The following is a 26,113-nucleotide window of genomic DNA, read 5'->3' as shown; positions in this document are numbered from 1 at the left end:
GAGAAAAAAAATAGTCGATGGCATGGGAATTACTAAAAGAATAAAAAATGTAGCTCAAAATAAGGCACAGAATTACCCTGAACAAATGTTCTCCTCATGCACACATTTTCCTTCAGAGCAGCACCTGTGTGACTGTCCTACTGTGATACCCAGTGCCTCAGCGCCTGTGTTCCTCTCAGCCTACTACACACCTGGTCACTGGGGCCTGACAAAGGGTTGAGTTCTGGAGCTCATGTCCTAAGGAGTAGGAGAATAATGAGCTTTCCTTGTGCTTTCTACAGAATTTCTGTTTTATTTTTAAACTCTCACCTCTCTCTTCTCAAAACCCAAGAAGGCTATTGGGATGGTCAATGTGAGGGCAATTCAATGGGCATTTATATAAAAGTTATCTAGCCTTAGCTGGTTTGGCTCAGTAGACACAGTGCCGGCCCATGGACTGAAGGGGTCCAGGGTTTAATTCTGGTCAAGGGCACATACTTGGGTTGGAGGCTTAATCCCTGGCCCCAATCAATGTGTCTCTCACATGGATGTTTCTCTGTCTCTGTCTCCCCCCACCCCCCGTCTTCCACTCTCTATAAAAATTGATGGAAAAATATACTCTAAAAAGGATCAACAAAAAATAAAAATAAAAGATATCTAAATATATCAGTGGGGAAAGGGAGGCTTGTGTTATGAAATAAATATCTGAAAATGTGGGGAATAACTAAAAAACGAGGGCATTGACTATGGGAACAAAGAAGAAGGTAAAGTGAATGGCCAAGCAAAAGTTTTCCAATTCAGCCCTGGAAAGGTAAGTGAAGTGGAGTACAAAATCTACATCTCCAAACCAATAGGGTAATGACCAAAGGAAGTTCAGGAGAAGGGGTTAATGAGGCCACTTTAGAACATTTGTCTGACTAGGATCCCCTCTGATTAAACACAGAAGTCTCAAGGGAAATGCTAATGCTATTAAGAGGACATTAGAAAAACATTCTTGGCTTCCTTGGAAACTTCTCCCTTAATGACTCCAAACTAAGTACATTAATAAATAGTACCCAAGGCTTTTCTTATGTGAAGTGTCCATTTTACTCAGTGTCTCGAGCCACAGTTACATTTCTGGGAAGGAATGAATAGCCACTTCTTTATTAGGTTTTTCATAATTGGTACTGATACCAAAAGATGAAGAAAAATATTGAAAAAAACCAATATCAATTACTTTAACTTTTCTGCAAATGGCCTTATTTTATTGATGAAGCTCCCATAATCTGGTTTTCCAGATTGAAAAACCATTGAGCTGAGGTCCTACCCTGCACTTAATTCCTCTTAATCTCACCATCTTCTATTAAGACTCCATGCCTCGCCTACCTCATAGACTTTTCCATAAAGCACCTTTAAACTTTAAGGCATCTCAATCACCCTAAGTCATATGCAATATTCTTGATGGAGGTAGATGAGGGAATCAGCATTTCAATATGCTCTGAAAAGCATACACAAACATAAACCCACCATTTATCTCCTGTTTTTCATTTTAAGTAATTCAATTGAAGTTGAAGAAATAACATTCCACTTACAAGAAACAGCTAGTAAAAACCAAGTCAGAAATATCCAAAATGCCAATAAAAAGTTAGAAATTTTATCTAAGATTTTATGTGAATTTTGGACCTGCAAAAGAGTTTTAGAAAACCTCTTTCGTGATCCTAGTACCCACCATTCCTACCCACTCCACTAAATTTAACTAATCAAGGTTACCTTACTATTAAGCATGTGATCGAAAGGAGTCTGTTAATATGATAAATGCACCTTAATGTTAAACAAACACTTTATTGTTTGTATAATGATTCAACAAAGAAAGGCTGATGATAGTTATTACCTTAATAATATTTGAATTTCATCAGAAGTTCAGAGTACTAGAACAACCGCTCAAAATTAAAAGATATATGAAAAGAAGATTATTGCAAAACTAATATAAAACACTAGTGGCCCAGTACACAAAATTCATGCACATTAAAAGGGAATTAATTAGAGGAAACATTTTAATATTGCTATTTGCCCTTCCTCTATAATAGAAGTGTCAGAGATGAAAGAAAATTAGTAAAATGTATATGAAAATCTTCCTCCTGTCAGAGTCTGGGGCACACTGTGGAACCCAGAGTCAAGTCCCTGCCCACCCACGTGCACCTCAAAATCCCACAAGACCCAGACCCGGCCAGCCCCACCCCCATTGGGTGAGATCCAGACCCGGCCGGCCCCACCCCTGTCAAGCCCCGCCAGGTGGGGTGTGCAGCCTCAGGTCCCCCAGCCTAGCACCGGGCAGGGGGCGCAGACTCAGGTCCCCTGTCAAGCCCTGCTGGGTGGGGGGATGCAGCCTCAGGGCCCCCATCAAGCCCCACCAGGCCGGGGGTGCAGCCCCAAGTCCCCCGGCCCCGCACCGGGGCAGGTAGTGCAGCCTGAGGTCCCCCAGCCTGGTGCCAGGGTTGGGGTGTGCAGCCTCAGGTCCCCCAGTCCGGCACCAGGGTGGGGAGCATGGCCTCAGGTCCCCCAGTCCAGGGCAGGGAGCATGGCCTGAGGTCCCTCATCAAGCCCCACCAGGTGGGGGGCACAGCCTTAGGTCCCCCACCCCAGCCCAGTGCCACGCAGCCTCAGGTCCCTGCTGATCACTTGTTACAGGAACCCTGCCTCCACTGTGGGCGTGGCCATCTTGTGATGGTGTGATGGAGTGAGGGTCAATTTGCATATTACCTCTTTATTATATAGGATTCCTCTTTCTAAAGAGATATTGAGATACCAAAACAAAGTTGTGATATGAGGGGTCTGATGGCCAGTGAAAATCCTTATAGGGTTATGAAAAACTGACATTCACATGACATCATAAGCAGTAGAGGCTCAAAAAGGAAGTGGACTGACTCTAGAGTACGCAGAGTCCCTTTGCTCAGACAAATAGAGAAATAAAATAAAAAAACAGAAAAAAGTCAACAATTCCTTAAAAATTCTATACAAGAAAAGGAGAGCGGCTCTTCCTCATTGCCGGGAGCCGGTCCATCCTTGCTGTTTCAAAGGACCTGGCATATATGGCATACTGTTCTTAAAATGTTCGCTCACCTTCTTGGCACTATGTGTTTTAACCAAGGTCTCCTCTCTGAAAAAGATTGTTTCCCCAGGTAGGGATTTTCCCCTGAAGTTAGGGAGGGAATAAAACCTCTTAACTAAGTGCCAGGCAGGTAATTAATCACTTTAGCTATGAACAATCATGCTTAAGCTACATAATCTTTACTCCCTGGAATGGAGATAAGAAACGCCCTAACCTTTGGAATAGAGATTGATAGGATTGAATCAACTGGTATAAATACAGATGTAACAAGACAGCAAGAGACAGAGAGAGAGACAGAACCTAGGCACAGAACCTACACAGAACGTTCTCTAGAGACAGAAGAACTTCGCTGGAGAGAATATGGCAAAAGATCCTGGACTGAACCAGACTACATAAATTGGCAAGAGAACCTGACTAGAACCTGGTGACTGAACCTGGCTGGAGAACCTGGACAGAACCTGGCTGGAGAACCTAGTGAGGGAACATGGCCACAGAACCTGGCTGGAGAGCCTGGAGAACCTAGCAAGAGAACATGGACACAGAATCTGGCAGGAGACCCTAGCAAGAGAACATGGACACAGAACCTGGCTGGAGATCCTAACCAGAACTTTGCTGGAGATCCAGAGCAGAACCTCTCTGGAGATCGAGACCAGAACTTGGCTGGAGATCCTGGCTAGGCTGCTGATCAACTGAACGCTGTCTCCGAGTCTTTCCCTCTTCGCCGACTCCGTCCACACCTTTGGGGACCCCTGGACCTGCTGGGGTTGGACCCCAGCACCTCATCTGATTTCCAAAGATTAATAAATATTGTTTTATAATTAAACTAGAGGCCGATGCACAAAGATTTGTGCAAGAATGGGCCTTCCTTCCCCTGGCTGCTGGCAACACCTTCACTCAGGCCTGGAACCGCCTTTCCTCCTTCCCACACTGCCCAGAGGCCCAGAGCGGCTGGGGCGGTGTGGAACACCTGCGTTATTGCTGTGGCAACGACGCAAGCGTCCCACCCTGCCCCTGGCCGCTCGGCGCCTGCATATACAAATTAACCTGCCATCTTTGTTGGGTTAATTTGCATACTCACTCCTGTGGCTAGTGGGTGTCTCAAAGGTATGGTCAGTTTGCATCTTTCTCTTTTATTAGTGTAGGTGGAAACAGATAAAGCTCTGAGGACCTAAGGGCCTCATTAGATCACTGAAAAGAAGTAGGCTTCAGCCCAAGCCATAGATAGCCTCTCTATAATACGACCTTATACCTAGAAATCTCTGACATCCTGCAATTTTTAATAAATGCTCCTAATCTCTTAACAACTTTTAAATGTCATAACTTTCACTAACATTGAATTATACATTTTAGGGAGGCTAAATAGCTAAAAGTGCAGATTCAGTTTCTCTCCATAGCCAGAAACAAAAAACACTGATTACCATTATCACACATGATAAGTATTTTTTAATATTGAAAAGAAAGCAGTGTTTCTCTCCTTAAACATGACCTTTCTGTAAGAGTGTGAGCCACTTAGGCTGGGAGTAGGAAATGCATCGGCCTGAAGTAATCCTTCCTGCACTATTCAATCTAAAACCACCTTTTATAAGCGCATAGGTCACTGTGTATATTAAAGTGACAAGGTATGAAATTAAACATTTCTTATCAATAGTGATCCTCTACTGTATTGTCAGAAATGGCATTCCAAATCACACCTCAAGCTTTTAGTCAAATTGACAATTACACTGCAAATATTCAGGCTCTCAGAGGGCGTGGGAAGCAATCTTACTCCCCCTCTTTCTTTGTAATTTTAGGCATTCTGCAAAGAGAGAAGAAAATAAGTACAGAAAATTTTTCTAATTTTCTCTTGCAAAAGGAGCAATTGTCTCTTCAGTACTATTCTTATGCTCACCAGATGCAATTTGCTTTGAGAATAAATGTATAAAAATCAATGTTTTTTAAAAAAGGCTACCCACATGCCGTATCTAATTATTCAACAAAGTATCCTTTTCAAAGTAATTACCAACTAACAAGTGTATGCCTCCTTTTGTGAAATGAAGGAAAGTGGAATTTTAGAAAACAAAAGCAGATTTTTCTATCAATTTACATATAATTTCAGGGTTGCAATTTTTGTTCCTAATTTTCAAGCGGCAGTACATCTACTTAAAAAATTTCTGTTAATCTGTCAATTAATAAGGGTAATGATTTCCACACACACAAGTGGATTTGTAGAACATCACTTTTGGAGAAAACCATTTTGGTAAAAGAAAACAATTCCTTTTGATTTTAATCTTTTTGTTTCATTGTTGTTTCTAATTTTTATACCTTTTGTATAAGTCTAAAAAACATTTTAAGGGAATTTTGACAAATTATCCTATCTAATAAAAGAGAAACATGGTAATTGGCGTACGACCGCTACCCTTCCCATTGGCTAATCAAGGCGATATGCAAATTAACTGCCAGCCAAGATGGCAGCTGGCAGCCAGGCAGCTTAAAACTAACATGAGGCTTGCTTGCTTCAGTGACAGAGGACTCCAACGTTCCCCGCCTGCCGCTGTAGGCATCTGAGCTGCAACTCTAAGCAACTATGTAATAAATATAGAAGCTAAACAAAACCCCAGAAACCTGCTTTAGTCCGCCGGGCTTCAGCCAGCAGGATCGCAACATTGTAAGCAAAGGCCAGAAACCTACTTTCAGCAGCGGAGGCCTAAGAGCTGGAGCCAAGCCTCAAAACTAAAGCTGGCCCAGAAAAAAAAAAAAAAAAGAAGAAGAAAAAGAAAAAAAGGAGCGGTTGGGAGCTTCAGTCACCCTTAGCCTGAAAACAGCCATCATCCCCTCACCCAGGCTGGCCAGGCACCCCAGTGGGACCCCCACCCTGATCCAGGACACCCTTCAGGGCAAACCAGCCGGCACCTACCCGTGCACCAGGCCTCTACCCTAAATAGTAAAAGGGTAATATGCCTCCCAGCACCGGGATCAGCGGAGCCGCGAGGCCTCCCAGCATCGGGATCAGCGTGACAAGGGGCAGCGCCCAAACCCCCTGATCGCTCTGCGGCTCTGCGTGTGACAGGGGGCGGGGCCACAACCTCCCTATCCACCCTGCTCTGTTCATGACAGGGGAAGGCGCCCCAACCCCCTGATAAGTCCTGCTCTGTGCCTGATAGGGGGAAGCTCCCCAACCCCCTGATCGCCCTGCGGCTCTGTGTGTGACAGGGTGCGGTGCCCCAACCCCCTGATCGGCCCTGCTCTGTGTGTGACAGGGTGCAGCGCCCCAACCGCCCCGCCCCGCCCACGGGCTCTGCTCTGTGTGTGACGGGGTAGAGCCATAACCTCCCCATCTGCCCTGCCCTGAGTATGAGAGTGGCGGCACCCCAACCCCCTGATTGGCCCTGCTCTGTGGGTGATAGAGGGCGGTGCCCCAACCCCCTAATGGACCCTGCTCTGTGCGTGACAGGGTACAGAGCCCCAACCCCCCTGATGGGCCCTGCTCTGTGAGTGACAGAGGGCAGTGCCCCAACCCCGATTGGCCCTGCTCTGTGCGTGACAGGGGGTGGTGCCGCAACATCCCTATCGACCCTGACTTGAGTGTGACAGGGGATGGTGCCCCAACCCCCCAATCGGCTCTACCCTGAGCATGACTGAGGGTGGCATCACAACCTCCCGATCGCCCTGCTCTGTGCATGACAGGGGCGGTGCCCCAACTCCCCAATCGGCCCTGCTCTGAGCCCGACCAGGGGCTGCACCTAGGGATTGGGCCTGCCCTCTGCCACCTGGGAGCAGGCCTAAGCCAGCAGGTCATTATCTCCCGAGTGGTCCCAGACTGCGAGAGGGCACAGGCCGGGCTGAGGGACCCACCCTCCCCCCCGAGTGCACAAATTTTTGTGCACCCGGCCTCAAGTTTTCTATAATAATAAAACATAACCAATATAATAAAATGAGAATTCACAAATCTATATCAATAAAAATGAATGAGTAAAGAAAAAGACAAATCCTTTCCTTACTATAGAATTCCAAAAATAAATGTGGACAAAATGATGGAACTTTTAAAAAAACTCCCCATTTAGCATGACTTTTAATAATGTGTCTCATGCAAGAATCAACACCAGATACAAAAATTCATGGGTGTGATATTAGGCTATTTTCAAGTCTCAAAGCATCTCCCCATAAAATAAATAATTACAAACACATAATAGTAATTTTAGTGAAAAACTTAGCAGGCAACATCTTAACGAACGGTTCAATTTTCAGTTATGGGACAAATTGACATTACGTGCCTCCTGATATGATCTCCTGGGAAGAGCACAATACCATTACTCTAGGTTTCCTGCCAAAAGTATTGAATCTGGTTGTGCGGAAACATCAACAAACCCAAAATGAGACATTCTACAAAATAACTGGCCAGTACTCTACAAAGTTGTTGGGGTGTGAATGACAATGAAAGACTGAAACACTGTTCCAGATTAAAGGAGGCTGAAGAGACATGACAGCCAAATGCTATCCGTGACTCTGAACTGTATCCTGGACCAGAAAAGGACATCAGTGGCACAATTTCAATAAACATGTAGACTACATCATAGTATTGATCCAATGTTATTTTCCTGTGATTAAGGAAGAGAACATACACACCATATTGTTTAGGTATCAAATATTTATATCATGTGTGTAACTAATGCAAAAAAGTGTTTGTGGGGGGGGGGGTAGAAAAAATGATGAAGTTAGTCTCGTAAAATCTGAATATTGGGGGAATCTAGATATAGGATATACAGAAATTCTTTGTTCTAATTTTTCAATTTCTTCATAAGTCTGACATTTCAAAATAAAATGGTATCTAAAGAATAAGTGACCTCTATTTTTCATTTATTGATGACAGTCTAATCTAGGGATTGGAAAATCCTATATAATAAAACCCAAATATGCAAATCTACTGAACAGCAGAACAACTGGTCACTATGACATGCACTGACCACCAGGGGCCAGATGCTCAACACAGAAGCTGCCCCCTGGTGGTCAATGCGCTCCCATAGGGGGAGCGCCACTCAGCCAGAAGCTGGGCTCATGACTGGCGAGCGCAGTGGTGGTGGCTGGCGCCTCTCCTGCCTCCACAGCAGCACTAAGGATCTCTCGGGGGATGTTCACCGAGGGGTCCTGGACTTCGAGAGGGCACAGGCTGGACTGAGGGACACTTCCCCCCACCCAGGGCATGAATGTCATGCACTGGGCCTCTAGTCTCTTTCATAGCTACTCAACACATCCATTGTGTCACAAAAGTACCCCCAACAAATTAGAAAATAATGGGAATGGCTGTGTTCTAATAAAATTTTATTTTCAAAAATAGCCAAAGGGCCAGATTCAGTCCATGTGGCCAGTTTGCTGACCCCTGTTATGTCAAGGAAAATTAATCAAATTATACTTTCAGTTAACATTTTTTGAGCACAGGCCAGACACTATGTTAAGTGCTTTACTGGCATTAACTCATTTATCCTCGCACCAATCTGATACAGTAAAATTACGATTATTTCCACTTTCCACGGGCCTAATGAAAGTGAGGAACTGGCCCATGTGACACAGCTAGCAAGCAGTAGATTCCGAGTTTGACTCAGAGAGGGCTGTCTTCACTCACTAAACTATAACCAACATGTTATACTTCTCATGTGGACTGAACTACACTGTCACAGGCAACAACTAAGGAATTGTAATAATTTAGCAACAGCTAAACAGTTATCCAAGCTCAAAACGAACATTCTGAGAAGGTATTTTTCACAAACCTCTTGTAGCTGCAAAGAAATAAGTCCCAGTTGATCCTGGCGTCTTTCCACCAATTCTCTTTCTGTGCGCATCTCCCTTTCTATTTCCTGCAGCCGTCGCTCCACCCGATCTGAAACCTTAACACGAACAAACAGAAGTACTGACATTTTAGAGCTGTTAGGTGGAGAAGAAAAAAAGACTAAATGACCTCTATTTTTCATTTATGCCAAATACACTACTGCCCAAAGCATTTAAAACTAGCTTGTTTGTAGAGCTCTTTTTCATGACACAATTATAAAATAGATCACACAAAAACTGAAAAAAAAATATTTTTAAAAACAATCATTAGTCTCCAAATAATCCAAACATGAATCCCAAAAAAGAACTTACAATTTTCAACGCATAAAATAGTAATTGAATAGGTGAGAATTAAAGGCAATAAACTAGAAAAGAGTGCCCTCTGGTGAAACAGGAGAAAAACAGCAATTTTGTAGAGCTACTCATTTCTTATTCTGATAAACTGTTTAATCTATTTAGTTCTTTATCATTTTAATTATCTATAAGCATGACCTGCCTCGGGAGGTTTTGATGCTTATGTACAGCAAATAATTGAAAGGGATTTTCATTAGCTTGTCAATCTTGTCTACTGTGATCTGCTAAAAATAAACCAGCTGAAAATATCAAAAACTAAAGTCAAACTGAAATATATTTAATTGGGACTCTCTAAAATAAACATTTTATCTATTTGGCTGCTACCAAAAAAATAAAAATAAAGAGTGGAGAAATTGGAACTCTTGCACTGCTGGTGGGATGCAAAATGGTAAACCACTATGGGAAACAGTGTGGTGTTTTTTAAAAAATTAAAAATAGGATTATCATATGATCCAAAAATTCCAAATCTAGGTATATACCAAAAAGAATTGAAAGCAGATATTTGCACCCCCATAGTCATAGCAGCATTCTTCATAACAGCCAAAAGATGGAAACAACCCAAGTGTCCATTGACAGTTAAGTAGATAAACCAAATGTGGCTTATACATACAATGGAATATGGTTCAGCCTTAAAATGCAAGAAAATTCTTGCACATGCTATAACATGGATGAACTTTGAAGACATTATGCTAAGTAATGAGGTGCCTAGAGTAGTCAGATACATAAAGTAGAATGGTGGTTGTCAGAGGCAACATGCCTAGGAAAGTTGTGATGTTCTGAATGGATACTTTTACTTAATGGGCATCATTTCAATTTTGCAAGATGAAAAGAGTTCTGGATTTGATTATACAACTGTGAATGTACTAAACTGAATACTTAAAAATGGCTAAAATGATAAATTTTATGTTACATATATTTATTACAATTAAACACAAACAATACAGAATAACAAAAATAAAAATAATCTGCTAATACCATCCACCAAGAGAAAACACTGCTAAATATCTTGTTGTATACTTCCAGAATATTTTTATGCATATGTACATGATGAGTCAAACACATATCCATTTCATTTCTTTTTTTTTTTTTAACAAAAGTTGGGTATTTCACATAGTGTCTTGTAAATTTTTTTGTTCTGTTACATATCATGGACAACTTTCCATGACAACAAATAAATCTATATATTCTTTAAAAGTACACGGTTCTCTTGCCCTGGCCGGTTTGGCTCAGTGGATAGAGCGTCAGCCTGTGGACTGAAGGGTGCCAGGTTCGATTCCGGTCAAGGGCATGTACCTTGGTTGCGGGCATATCCCCAGTAGGGGGTGTGCAGGAGGCAGCTGATCGATGTTTCTCTCTCATCGATGTTTCTAACTCTCTGTACCTCTCCCTTCCTCTCTGTAAAAAAACAATAAAATATATATATTTTTTAAAAAGTACACTGTTCTTCACAATTGATTAAAATAATTCCCTATTGATAATGAGAAAACAATTATTTATTTTTACTAGAACATACTGTGACAAACACTCCTATATAAGATTATTTTTGTACACTAAAGATACAATCTTTAAGTGAAATTGTTGAATCAAAAGACATGAATCACTAATGAGGTTATTAATCTGGGATCACACAACTAATCCGTGAGGAAAATGAGCCCAGTACTATGAGTCTTCATTTCCAGCAGTATCTTATAATCCCAGGTCCACTTTCATGCATTCATCCAGCAAGCATGCACGAACACTAATTCATTCCAGCTATTATGCTAGGTAGAGGCTAGGCATAGAGCAATACTCAACCTGCATCCACAGACGCTGCCTTCTAATAGCTTGCTATCTATTAAGGACTGACACTAAATCAGTAGTTAGGATTTCTCTAATTAAATTCAATGAGTTGGATGAGTTCTATATTTCAGGAAAGAAGAATATGCTTATTGGCATCCTAACCAAAATTAAAACAGTTCAAGTAACCAAATACTGAAAAAAAAAATCGAAAATTACTTAGACATTATCTACTTCAGCACCATAGCCAGGACATATGTGATTTAGAGTTACTGCATTTGATGATTCTTTCTCAGTTTTTAAATAATGTTTGTGTTAGGCAGATTCTGACAAGGTTTCAATGGTCTCTGCTTCTGGGTATTCATGCACTTGTGTAATTTCCTCCTCTGGAGTTTAGACTGGCTCTAGTGACTTTCTTCTGATAAACAGAATACAGAACAAGTCATTTCCATAATTAGGTTACAAAAAATTATGACTTCCATCTTACTAATATGTTCTTCTTGCTGGCCCTCTCTGCTGCCTTCTTGCTTGCTTGCTCTGATGAAACAAGCTGTGTGTTGTGAGATGCTCTGTGGGAAGGCCATGTGGAAAGGAAATAAAACAGCCCTGTGACCATCCAATCATGACAAACTGATATTTTAGTCCAATAATCCACAAGGAACTGAATGAGCTAGGAAGGAAGTAAATCCATTGCAGGCAAGATATGAGATGACTGTAGCCTGTGAGAGACTCAGAGCCAAAGGAGCTAGCTCAGCCAGGCCTGGACCCTAACCTACAGACACTGTCAGATGATAAATGTTTTAAGCCAGTAAGCTCAGAGAAATCTGATATGCAGCCATTGATAACCAATGCAAATGTTTTTATCTTCACCCTCAGATATGTTTATTGATTTGGGAAAGGAAAAGAGGGAACGGGGAAAGGAAAAGAGGGAAAGAAAATGAGAGAGAGGGAACTCAGTGAAGTAATGGTGCCTGAAGAGAAGCATCACACAGAAGAAGATGGAACTGAGCAAAATTTCAGAAATAAGAGGGGCACAATTTTATCATGGATTGGAGTGTGCTATGAAGGAAAAGATCTAGAGTGACTCTTAGGTGACCACTGGATAGATTACAATGCCATTTTCTGAGACTGAGCAGACCAGAGGAAGAGCAGGTAAACACCGCTCTAAATAGAAGAGCATGGGCTCTGTACCTAACGACACAGCATATACTTACCACTACGGAATGATAAAATAATTCCCAGTAATATGAATTATTTTAAAGACTGCATTCATCAATGCCTCCTCATTTTCATTTTTTATTTCTGAGACATAAAGGAAAAATACTAAAAGCTAATATTAAAATGTACATTCTTATCAGAGATCCATGTGAACCAATTAAATTTATTACTCAGATATCAGAGTCCAACTTCTCCATATTTACTTATAAAAATAGTATAATAAGAGTAAACAGTAGAGTAGCATTTAAAGCTAGTTTTAATGAGCGGAGGTGAAATGAAAGCAAAGGTCTTCTGTTTATGGGATTGATCCTGACTTTTCAATACGTTGATTCCTCAGATCTTTCACAATATATGCTGTTGTAAAGTGCATTTCAATAAGTATTTGTTGTATATCCTGCTGTTGCAATCTGTACAAAAACCATGTTATCCTAAACACAATGTTGAGAATTCTTACTTCAATTCATGGCCAACTCTTCCAGAAATAGCTGGATCCATGTTTACATTTTTAATTAAAATAGTGACCTTCCTATAGAAACTACAATAAACCTGACTTTTTCCTCCATAAATAGTCAAACTTAACATGCACTCATATCATACTAAACTGGGTAAATTCCAGATAAAGAATGTCCTCTGTGGTATAAGGTCCATGAGATAGCAAGTGTTTATTACCACAATGAAGTGTTAACATAAAATATTTTCCATAATATCATGCTATGAATAATAACTATTCCTTTCCAACAGGCAGCTTGAAAAACAAACAAACAAAAATCTATGATTCACAAAGGATTAACAAATCAGATCTTGGCATGTATGATAGAAACCAATACCTTTTGTCTCTCAAAGAAAAATGTGTTCTATAAACTTTCAAGATATATTTTAGTTACTGAGAAAATGCACGAGAAACAACTGTAGCCTCGGAATAATGCACAATAAATGAGATTAACAGCGGTTACCAACAGAAAATGAAATTGGTGGGAGATAGAGGCAGTCCTTCATTTTTCTTTGTATATTTGTACAATATTTAAAAGTTTTCTACCATGAATGTACATCATTTTGGAAATTTTATTCTAAACCTAAATCTGGAGGGGGAAACAGTTGCAGTCTCTGAGAAGCTTAACGCTCAAATAACAAAACCACATCTTTTCTGACAGTATGCTATCATGAATTCAAAAATGCAACACAATACATCAAATAGTTACAAAATGTAAATGTTGACTTCAGTTGGAATAAGTAACTCACAAAACCTATATTAAGCCTTATACAAATTGGAAGTAAACATCATGTGGCCTTTGGAAGACCTTTTAAATTTCAAATAATATCACTTTTAAGTTTTTGCATTAGACAATTGTTTCCTAATCAGGACGACATGCACCCACATGATTCAGATGCCCTCTGTACAGCTAAGAACACATTTACAGAAAGCGCCAAACAAGCTGTCACATCACAACTTGATGTGAGGAACTGGCAGGTGAACCAATCAACTGGGTGCCCAGTTAGGTGTGTCCAATTCTCCATATCCTGACAATATAAAAGAACATGTCCTGATGAGCTGAGCACACGTGACAGCTGAGGAAACTGGCAAGGAGTACACACCAACTACAACAATGAGCTGTGAATAGTGAGGTGTGACCTGCAGTTGTGCAATCATAGCTTTGACTGATGTGGAGTGATTCCGATCAGTGGTAATGATGATATGAAAGGCTGTCTCTAAATTTAGCTAGCTGTTAACTTTTAGCTCAGTGGTTACACTTTAGGCCCACATTCACACTCCAGACTATGTAAATAGTACTTGCTAGCTTTATTTGCTTTATGAAAGAAAAAAAATGAAGTCATAACTGTTCATTTTGGGTTCTCTTTAACATGGTGAAAGGTGAAACTTAACAAAGGTAATGTGCACTATGCAAAACAGTATTTTCAAAAATTCAAACTGATACCATTGTAATGCACCCAGTTATTAATAACAGGAAAGGAACAAAGGGAAGGCCAAATATTATAGGCATATAATTTGTGCAGCTTTGCCAGGAAGCCTGTTCCCTGCAGATCCTGGGAGAAGAGACTGGACAGAGGAAGAACAGACACATGCTCAGTAAAGTCTGTGCTTGCCTATCAGTCACACCTGGGAACAGGTCATGGGCCAGAGAAAGTATGGCCACTACAAGTACAGGACGATTTAATATATTTAATTTCCTAGTCAAAGGAGTTCTCTCTCTTGCTCTCTTGCTTCCTCAAGCTTGACTCCTGGCCTATGGAACTCTCATGCTTCTGCATTTGCCCCCATGGCTCACAGCCATGTGGACCCAACACAATGGAGTAATGGCCTGTAACTAGCCTGATGCTGTTACTGGACCCAGCTCCACCATGGTACAGAAACTCTGGACACTGGCTTTGCTTCTAACTCTGCTGAATCCCCAGCTGTACCTCTTCCAGGATTGGATTAAGTGATGTGGGGCTTGGGAAAACCACAGATATAATTCCACACAAATAAAAATTACTCATCATCCTGTGCGAGTCTCAGAAAATTCTTTTTCTCAAGATATCGTAAGGACCCAAGCCCCAGCACTCAGTGGGGATAGGGATACCCAACTCACACTTGCAACAGAGAAGGACTATCCACACATTTCTCCAATAACAAAACCATCCCAAATATCTAACAATGTCAAAAGACAGCATGACAGTTCAGCTAGATATGCCCATAGTTTCTCAAATCTACAAGGATCTCAGCAGAACACTGAAGATATTCAAGTCTGGATCAAAGCCCTTATTACAAGCATGCTCACAGGTTGTATACCTATATAGAAGTAAAAGAAGCCTCATACAACACCTGAAAAACTCTAAAATCTTATGCATTAGAAATAGCAAATCTAGCAATAAAATCTGATATATACAAAAAGATTGAGGGAGTTTCACTTCCAAAAATGACGGCTAAATAATTTAGACCAACCCTTCCAATGCAAATAACTTAAAAAGCTATAAATAATATTTTAAATAAAAGTCTGGAAAACTAGCCTGGACGGTGTGACTCCATGGTTAAGTGTCGAGCTATGAACCAGGAGGTCACATTTAGATTCCCAATCAGAACACATGCCTAGGTTTTGGGCTTGATCCCAGAGGGGAGGGGGATGGAGCAGGGGGCAGCTGATCAGTGATTCTCTCTCATCATTGATGTTTCTCTCTCTCTCTCCCTTTCCCTTCTTCTCTGAAATATATATATTTAAGTCTAGAAAACTTAAAAGAAGCAAAGAAATATGAGACCAAATGCAAGATAAAAAAGAAACTCAGAGCGGTCGGTTGGTCCATATTTTAGGGCCACTTTCTCCCTGAAATAACAGCCCATTTCAGAAAAGGCAACTGAGACATTGAGAAGCTGAACAGTTTTTAACAGATGTGTGCGGCCAAAGGTGAAAAACTGAAGTTGAGAGCCTTTCCAAGGAAGGGGGTCCCTGGTCAAACTCCACCCCCCGCCCCCAGCCCCTAGCCTTTCAGTTGGAATCCTGCCTGAAGGACAATACACCAACAGTAAGGATGAGCCAGAAATGATTAAAACCTGGCACTGAAGTTTAACATTGAAATATCTCAACAACAAACAATAAGGTAATCCATGATTGCCATGGTCTCTATAACAAAAAGCAAATATGTCCTCTCATTCATAATAATTATCAAATTATCTAAGCAACTTCTCTTTGCAGAGAATGAAATATATTTTCTGTCAACAGAAGATCCCATTAAGAGAGTTTTAAAAATGAGTAGAAACAGTTGTAGAATGAGAGACATTCTTAGCAATACATACAATTGACAAAGTGCTCATATATAAGATATATAAAGGCCTCACACAAATCAGTAACAAAAAGGCAAGAAATGCAATAAAAGAGTGGGCAAAAAAAGCAAATTGGCATTTCAAAAAAAAAGACAACAGCCAATAGCCAACAAATATAAAAAACATGCTCATTATCATTAGTAATCATGAAAATGCAAATTAAAACCATAATGAGATACCATAAACACTCAACATAATGGCTATTACTGACAGACCCAGTAGTATCAGTGTTGGAAAGGATGAGGAACAACACAAATCCTCACACACTGATGGTAAGAGTGTAAATTAGTGCATCCATTTTGAAAATCTGGTTTTCAGGACCTATTGAATTGAAAAGCACCTAGCAATTGCATTGCATGTTATGTTCCAACAGAAATGCATGCACAGGTGCTCTAAAATAATAAAATCAGTCACTGCAGCATTATTCATAACAGCCCAAAATTCAAAATAATTCCAATATCCATCACAAAATATTACAATATATTACAGTATATTCATACAATGGAATACTAAAGAGCAATAAAAATGAACTAACTGCAAGTACATGGCACAACACCCAAAAATATCACAATCATAATGTTTAGCAAAAGAAGTCAAACACCCAAAAAAGCATGTCCTGAATGATTGCATTTATATGAAGTCCAAAAGAGAAAAAATTAATCTAAAGGGTTAAAAGTCAAAATAAGAGTCATGTTTAAAAAGGAAGGAGTTAGTGATGGGGAGGGGAAATAAGGCATGCTGGTGATGGTCTAGCTCTAGCTCTAGCTCTATGTCTGAGAGGTGGTTACATGGGCATATTCGCCTTGAAATAATTAATCCAGCTACACACTGATATATGTATTTTTCGGTATGTGCATTATACTTCCAAATTTTAAATATTAAAAAAAGAAAAAAGAAACATAGCCTGGCCAGTGGCTCAGTGGTTGAGCATCAACTTATGAACCAGGAGATCACAATTTGATTCCCAGTCAGGGCACATGCCTGGCTTATGGGCTCAATCCCCAATAGGGGACTTGCAGGAGGCAGCCAATAGATAATTCTGTCTCATCATTGATGTTTCTATCTCTCTCTCCCTCTCGCTTCCTCTCTGAAATCAATAAAAACATGTTTAAAAAGAAAAAAGACACAAAGCTTCAGCTGCTTCCTTTGTCAAGTGACAGGTCCCACACTAGAGTTTATGAGAGGAGAAGACCATTGAAGAAGGTATAGAGGACCTTAGAGCTACCTTATTAGTGTGCATTCAGCTCTTAGAGAGATGTAAACCAGAGAATGCATAAGTGTCTTTCTGTGTGAACCACTGCAATTAAGAAAGGCACCAATCTATTAATCTCAAAACAGATTTTTTTAAGTATAGGATATTTTTGCTATTTTAGACCGGTACAGTATAAATTAATGGTGCCCTTGGTGTGCCTGGGAAAATCTAGGACTTTATGTAAAAAATTAAGTATCCCATGTCCTGACCACACATCAGTGCCATACCATCATGTACCAGCTGCAAAGATTTGTCTATTGCAACAGAAGACAGGCATCGTCTTCACCTCTCTGGGACACTTCACAAAGAAATTAGCACCAAACACTCAGGCAGAAGGCGCTTTTATGTGGCCAGGTGCTTATTCTTGTTTTTTAAAGGGGCAGTAACCGAGTTGATCTCTGAAAATATAGCATATCCATCTCTTAGCAGATGTAGCCAATAAATTCAAACTCTAAAATAAACAGCATATCTATTTGAGGAATTGTAAACACAATTAACAACTGGAGAAAAATTAACTGCTTTTACTGGGAAACGTCCAGATATGTTAAGAAAAAAAATTCTGCTAATCTTTCTTGTCTTGGAAAACAAAAGGTATTGTGGGAAATGAATAAATGCACATTATTCCTGGGTTGACAAATTTGCAATTATTTAGTGACAATTTCTATTGTTATTTTTCTCCTAAAAAAATAGAAGTGATGCAAAGAAATGGATACTGTATGTTCTTAAAAATTTAACCTTAATTCCACCAAGAATAGTGATTTGATAAAAAGAAATCTCTGCATAGAGAATGTGAACAATCTGAGTCTGAGATAACAAAACTTGAGAATAAAGGGTATTTTCAATCAGTACTACCTAAAACAAGAACAGACAGCAAGGAGGTCTCTGTAGCAATTGTGCACAAACTTATGTACGATGACCTGAAATACTTAATGGGAGTGCTATAGAGCCACTACTCAAAATTCTGTGTTTCTCAAATATCATTTAACAGCTATAGAAGCATCACTGAGTCAATACAATTTAAAATTCATAATAAAACTCTAACAATTAAAACAAATGATAATTTTATCCCTAATATACTACCACTGTAAATATTTCAAACTTAAATACTGAAAATTCATAAACATTTTGTAAGAGCTATAAAATATATTATTAGACAAAGTGGCATACACCACCAAAAAAATTAAAATGTACTGAACTTCATTGTGAATACAATGAGCCCAGGCACCCTCTCTATCACCTGCATATGAAATAAAACTTTTTATAAACAAAGAGTTCTCACCACTTCTTGTTTTTGGGTTTCGCTCAGTTTTTCAGTCAATCTTTCCAAAGCCCTTTTTGTTTCAGCATCCGATCTAGGCAACAAAGAAAAATATTTTAAGTTGGCTTAAAATATGTACAATTGAGAAAATATATACAATTAATAAAATTTATAAAATAATAATGTTATTACATAATATTTTACTACAGTGGTTCTCAAATGTTAGCAAACCATATGAGACACCTGGAGGGCTTGTTAAAAACACAGAGTGATGAGCCCAACCCCCAAAATTTCTGAATCAGTACTTCTGGGATGGGGTCCAAGAATGTGCATTTCTACAAATTCCTAAGTGATGTTGATGCTGCTGGTCTGGGAAATACACTTTGAGAAACACTGCTATACTGGAACATCACCTTCAATAACTAAGCTGCAATATCTTCCATTTTAAATTAAGAAGAAAAGAAGAGAGGGAGGGAGGGAGAACAAAACTCTTAATCTCACATCCTCTCCAGCAATTTATAATCCAATTACATAAAAGTGTGCTGTACAAACTCATTAACTTATCTCCCATTACCACTTTCCCATCGAATTAATAATGTAAATACAGGATCAGTAATAAAATAGTACAGAAAGACTTACAAAGGAAAGCAAAGGCCTTCCTCTCTCACACTTCCTCCCTTCTAGTCCACGCCCCACTGGCAACCATGTTTGATCATTTCCATTCTTAATTCTTTTGCTGATTACTTGCATCATTTCCAGTTCTAGACATTTTCAATTGACTCCTTGTTTTGAAATATTTAATTCACTCACATTGCTCTCCAAATTTGGATGAATGTATTGCTATTTTTAGTTCTTCTATTGGTTATCCATGTGACTTGCATAATGTACAAATACCTCTTATAAATATTCTATCATAGAGAATTGATGTTCTTTGGTTACTTTCTTTCATGCTCACATTTAGTCAGCTTACTTGGATCATTAATTTTCTTGTGCTTTTGGTTTTTGCTGGAGTTTTTCATCTTTCGGCCTTATATGGACCTTATTTATCACATCATTGATATTTTTCCCCCACTTGTTACTGAATCATTTATTAAGAATCAACTCCACTCACCTACATTATTCTCAAGAACAGTTCCTCTACTCTAATCCAGAGTGAACAGATCCTGAGCCTGCTATGTGGCTACCATTCTGGGGATTATTTTCACTAAATTTCTGAGTTTTACTATTTTTATAACCTATACCTTCCTCTTTCTTGGTTACCACCTATTTTACTTATATGTCCTTAGGTAATTTCGTTGGAAAAAAATTACCTTAAAAGATAAACTTTCTAAGTCTATATCTCTGAAAATGTCTTTCCTTACTAGTATCCCTCTTTCTTGGCTTTTGTGGTTCCATGTACTCCTGGATTTCCTCCGTCTCACAGCTGTTGCTTTGCAGTCCAGTTCCTCTGTGTACATGACTTCCCATTGCAATGTCTTCACATTCATCTCTGTCCTTGATGTTCTCGATACCGTTTCTCCCTAAATATCCTCCATTTCCATGGTTCCAAATGCCATTTCCATGCTGACCACTCTTAAAACCTCTAAAAGGGACTTCTCCTTTGAGCTCCAAAGTAAATACCTAGCTGAGTATTTTATATTTCTATTTGGATGTCTTACAGGCATCTTAAACCTAACATATCCAAGGTCAAAACTTAATTTCTACACCTCACCTACTTCCACAGTCTTCCATATTTCAAAAGCGTCATTACCATCTACCCAGTTACTGAAGTTAGAAATCTGGGATTCATCTTGGATTTATTCTCCTTTATCCCCTCCACATATAACCCATTGCTAAATCCTACCTTTTCAATATATATATCTGGAAACACACTCCTGTCCAACTGCCCCTTGCCATAATCCTGGTCAAGCCACCATCATCTCTCATATATTAATGCAGAAGTTGTCTGACTCACCCTCCTCAAATCAGTTCTCCATATGGCATCTGAAAGAAACCTTATTTAACCCTTTCAAAAAGCTTGCTTTCCAGTGTTCTTTTTACAATAAATGTCAAGACAAAATAAAAATGAATAATTAAATGAACATATCAGCCTTTCTGAATCACACAGAAAATTAAGCCTAGCAACTACCTACACAGAATATTTTTATAAATATGAATTAAAAATATGTGGTACAAGTAAAGCATAATTGGATCCTAAAATCTTCCTCGTCCACAAAGTTAAGTCACCAAGTTTAACCAGAAACTTGACTTTTATTTTGGGTTAAATAAAGTTTCTCTTCCTCACACATACCTCTTGAAATAATTAATGGAAGTCATACAAACTATTACTAAATGGTACTAGCCCATGAGTCAGCTGATTCTCAGTCCCCACCGGACATCCAAATGTCCATTTAAACTGACCAACTAAGTCGTCCCTGAAACTTCCCTGTGTCTTCTTGCAGCGGCCGCCAACCAGTGGTCCATGAGGTCCAAAAGGTTGGCAACCACTGTCTTACTGGACAACTACTTCCTAAACTCATGTTCCTGTGCTTAATTTATACCCTTCCTTCAAAAATGTAAAAGGAACATGATTGGGACTGGCCCCAGGCACTGGCAGTGGGTGTTAGCCACGGCTCCAGCGCCGGCTGTGGGTGCAAGCAGGGCCAGCACTGACAGCAAGTGCAAGTGCCCAGTGGGACTGTGGCACACGGGAGCAAAGAATATTCAGTAACCACCAGAGGCTCTCCCCAATGACAGCGACCAGCGCCCCAACTTGGTCTGGCACCCCTGCTCACCTGCTCCACCATCCCACTACAGCCAATGCCTGCCATGTTCTGCACTCTTCAGCCTGCTGCTGATGCCTGCCATGTTCCACCCGCACTCCCTGGTGGTCAGTGCACATCATAGCAACCAATTGTTTGGTTGTCCCGCCATTTTGTCTATTTTCATATTAGGGTTTTATATATATAAACTAGAGGCCCAGTGTACGGGTTCGTGCACCAGTGGGATCCCTCAGCCTGGCCTGCAGGGATCAGGCCAAAACCGGCTCTCAGACAACCCCTGAGGGGTCCCAGATTGCAAGAGAATGGAGGCCAGACTGAGGGACCCCACTGGTGCACGAATCTGTGCACTGGGCCTTAAGTAGTTGATATTCCTGGATTTAACAGTTATAGATTATTGTTTTTTTCAATCTTTTTACTGCGGCATAGTATTCCATTGTGTAGATGTGCCAAAGTTTTTTTAATCCACTCATCTGCTGATGGGCACTTAGGTTGATTCCAAATCTTAGCTATTGTAAATTGTGCTGCTATGAACATAGGGGTCCATATATTCTTTCTGATTGGTGTTTCTTGTTTCTTGGGATAAATTCCTAGAAGTGGGATTGCAGGGACAAATGGGAGTTCCATTTTTAGTTCTTTGAGCAAACTCCATACTGTTCTCCACAGTGGCTGTACCAGTCTGCATTCCCACCAGCAGTGCAAAAGGGTTCCTTTTTCTCTGCATCCTCTCCAATACTTGTTTGTTGATTTGTTGATGATAGCCATTCTGACAGGTGTGAGATGATACCGCATTGTTGTTTTGATTTGCATCTCTCGTATAATTAATAACTTTGAGCATGTTTTCATATGTTTCTTAGCTCCCTTCGGTCTTCTTTCGAAAAGTATCTAATTAGGTCTATTGCCCATTTTTTTATTGGATTGTTTATCTTCCTTTTGTTAAGTTGTATGAGTTCCCTGTAAATGTTGGAGATTAAATCCTTATCAGTGATAACATTAGCAAATATATTCTCCCATGCAGTGGGCTTTCTTGTTGTTTTGTTGATGATTTCCTTTGCTGTGCAAAAGCTTTTTTGTTACTGTAGTCCCATTTGTTTATTTTCTCTTTAGTTTCCATTGCCCTAGGAGCAGTATCAGTGAAATAATTCCTTCAGCATATGTCTGCAATTTCGCTGCCTGTGGATTCCTCTAGTATTTTTATGGTTTCCCGTCTTACGTTTAAGCCCTTTATCCATTTTGAGCTTATTTTTGTGTATGGTGTGAGTTGGTGGTCTAGTTTCATCTTTTTGCATGTATCTGTCCAATTTTCCCAACACCATTTATTGAAGAGACTGTCTTGACTCCATTGTATGCTCTTGCCTCCTTTGTCGAATATTAATTGGGTCGAATATTAATTGGTTTGGGTCAATTTCTGGGTTCTCTATTCTATTTCATTGATGTCTGTTCTTGTGCCAGTACCAGAACAGTGGCTTTGTAATACAGCTTGATATCTGGTATTGAGATCCCACCTACTTTGTTCTTCTTTCTCAGGATTACTGCAGCTATTCGAGGTGTTTTTTTATTCCAGATGAATTTTTGGAATGTTCATTCTAAGTCTGTGAAATAGGTTGTTGGCATTTTAATGGGGATTGCATTGAATCTATAGATTGCTTTGGGCAGTATGGACATTTTGATGATGTTGATTCTACCAATCCATGAACACAGTATGTTCTTCCATCTGTTTATGTCTTCCTCTATCTCCTTTTTCAGTGTCCTGTAGTTTTTTCATATATGTCTTTTACCTCCTTAATTAAGTTTATTCCTAGGTATTTAATTTTTTTGGTGCAATGGTAAATGGGATTGCTTTTTTAGTTTCTCTTTCTGTGAGGTCACTACTGGTGTAAAGAAATGCCATAGATTTCTTGGCATTAATTTTGTATCCTGCTACATTGCCGAATTCATTTATTAAGTCTAATAATTTTTTTATGGAGTCTTTAGGGTTTTCTATGTACAGTATCAAATCATCTGCAAATAAGGACAGTTTTACTTCTTTTCCAATTTGGATGCCTTTTATTTCTTCTTCTTGTCTGATCGCAATGGCTAGTACTTCCAGTACTATGTCAAACAGGAGTGGTGAGAGTGGGCATCCCTGTCTTCTTCCTGTTCTTAGGGGAAATGGTTCTAGTTTTTGTCCATTGAGTATGATGTTGGCTGTGGGTTTGTCATATATGGCTTTTATTATGTTGAGGTATGATCCTTCTATTCCTACCTTGCTGAGAGTTTTTATCAAGAAAGGGTTTGGATTTTGTCAAATGCTTTTTCTGCATCAATTGATATGACTATGTGATTTTTATGTCTCAATTTGTTTATGTGATGTATCACATTTATTGATTTGCAGATATTGTACCATCCTTGCATTCCCGGGATAAATCCTACTTGGTCATGGTGTATGATCTTTCTGATGTACTGCTGGATCCGATTTGCTAGAATTTTGTTGAACATTTTGGCATCTATGTTCATGAGGGATATTGGCCTATAATTCTCTTTCATTGGGTTGTCTTTACCTGGTTTTGGTATTAGGGTGATGCTGGCTTCATAGAATGAGCTTGGAAGTGTTCCTTCCTCTTGAATTTTTTGTAGTAGTCTGAGGAGGATAGGTTTTAGGTCTTCCTTGAATGTTTGGTAAAACTCCCCTGTGAAGCCGTCTGGTCCTGGGCTTTTGTTTGATGGAAGCTTTTTGATGACTGCTTCAATTTCTTCCATAGTTATTGGCCTGTTGAGATTTTTAGATTCTTCCTGATTGAGTTTTTCAAGGTTGTATTTTTCTAGGAATATGTCCATTTCTTCCAGGTTGTATAGTTTGTTGGAGTAGAGTTATTCGTAGTATTTTTTAACAATCCTTTGAATTTCTGTGGGGTCTGTTGTTATTTTGCCTCTTTCATTTCTGATTTTGTTTATTTGGGTCCTCTCTCTTTGCTTCTTGGTGAGCCTGGCTAGAGGCTCATCAATCTTGTTTATCCTTTCAAAGAACCAGCTCTTGGTTTCATTGATCTTTTGTATTGTTTTTTTGGTGTCTATGCCATTTATTTCAGCTCTGATCTTTATTATCTCCTTCCTTCTGCTCGCTCTGGGCTTTTCTTGTTGCTCTCTTTCTAATTCTTTGAGTTGTAGAATTAGATGAGTCACTACCATCTTTTCTTGTTTTTTGAGATAGGCCTGTAGAGGTATAAACTTCCCTCTCGGGACTGCTTTAATTGTGTCCCATAGATTTTGGATTCTTGTGTTTTTATTGTCATTAGTTTCCAGGATGTTTTTAATTTCTTCTTTGATCTCATTGGTAACTCAACCATTATTTAGTAGTATGCTATTCAGATTCCAAGTGTTTGAGATTTTTGAATTGTTTTTATTGTAGTTTATTTCTAATATTATGCCATTGTGGTCTGAGAAGATGCTTGGTATGATTTCAATCTTCTTGAATTTGGGGAGACTTTGCTTATGACCCAATATGTGGTCTACTTTTGAAAATGTCCCATGTGCACTTGAGAAGAACGTATATTCCGTGGCTTTGGGGTGAAATGCTCTGAAGATGTCAATTAAGTCCATCTGATCTAGTGAATCATTTAGGATTGCTGTTTCTTTGCTGATTTTTTGTCTAGAGGATTTATCCAGTGATGTCAGTGGTGTGTTTGAGTCCCCTACTATAATTGTATTGTTGTCAATCTCTCCCTTGATACCTTCCAGGAATTTTTTCATGTGTTTGGGTGCTCCTGCATTGGGTGCATATATGTTTACCAGGGTTATATCCTCTTGTTATATCAATCCCTTTAGTATTATGAAGTGGCCTTCCTTATCTCTTGTTATGGCCTTCACTTTGAGGTCTATTTTTTCAGATATAAGTATTGCTACACCAGCTTTTTTTTCCATTTCCATTTGCCTGAAAGATATTTTTCCATCCCTTCACTTTCAGTCTGTGTGAGTCCCTTGTTCTGAGGTAGGTCTCTTGTAGACAGCATAAATACGGGTCGTGTCTTTTTATCCATTCAGCCACTCAATGTCTTTTGATTGGAGCATTTAGTCCATTTACATTTAAAGTCATTATTGAAAGGTACTTGTTTGTAGTCATTTTTATTTTTGTGCCTGTGTTCTTTCTTACCTTTTTATTTCTTCTTTTTACAGCATTCCCTTTAGCATTTCTTGCATTGTTGGCTTGGTAGTGATAGGCCTTAGCCTTTTTTTGTCTGTGAAGCTCCTGATTTCCCCTTCAATTTTGACTAATAGTCTTTCTGGATAGATTATTCTTGGATTCAGTCCTTTGCTTTGCAACTCTTTGTATACCTCCTTCCATTCCCTTCTAGCTTGATGTGTTTATGTTGAGAAATCATTTGATAATCTGATGGGGGATCCTTTGTAGGTAACTCTCTGTCTCTCTCTTGCAGCCTTAAGATTCTCTCTTTGTTGTGAACATTTGCCATTGTAATTATGATGTGTCTTGGTGTGAGTCTTTTGGGATTCATCTTGCTTGGGACTCTCTGTACTTGCGTAACTTTTTTCCTCACCATATCTGGGAAGTTTTCTGTCATTATTTCTTCAAATAGATTTTCTAATCCTTGCTGCTCTTCTTGTCCTTCTTGCAGCCCTAGTATGCGTATGTTTCTTCGTTTCATGTTGTCCCAAAGCTCCCTTAGGCTCTCCTCCTGCTTTTTAATTTTTTTCTCCAGTTGCTGTTCAGATTGAGCTTGTTTCTCTACCTTATCTTCTAACTCACTAATTCGGTCCTCTGCTTCTTCTAGTCTACTGTTGAAACCTTCCATGGTGATTTTGATTGTAACTATATCACTTT

General features: G+C 39.5%; 1 protein-coding gene across 1 annotated transcript in view; it reads right to left on the bottom strand.

Annotated features, from left to right (window-relative positions):
• Nucleotides 1–26,113, bottom strand: part of CEP128 (centrosomal protein 128) — a 348,318-nt gene that overhangs the window by 287,700 nt on the left and 34,505 nt on the right. The window contains exons 7-8 of the mRNA XM_081083727.1: nt 18,560–18,632; nt 8,809–8,925 (exon numbers count right to left, since the gene is read on the bottom strand). Coding sequence (XP_080939853.1) covers nt 8,809–8,925; nt 18,560–18,632 — 190 coding nt within the window. The remainder of the gene's footprint in view (nt 1–8,808; nt 8,926–18,559; nt 18,633–26,113) is intronic.

Source organism: Myotis nattereri, assembly GCF_964212035.1.
Source record: "Myotis nattereri genome assembly, chromosome: 1".
NCBI classification, from domain to species: Eukaryota; Metazoa; Chordata; class Mammalia; order Chiroptera; family Vespertilionidae; genus Myotis; species Myotis nattereri.
The sequence above is the reverse complement of the archived record's forward strand: the minus strand, read 5'-3'. Positions and strand labels throughout refer to the sequence as shown.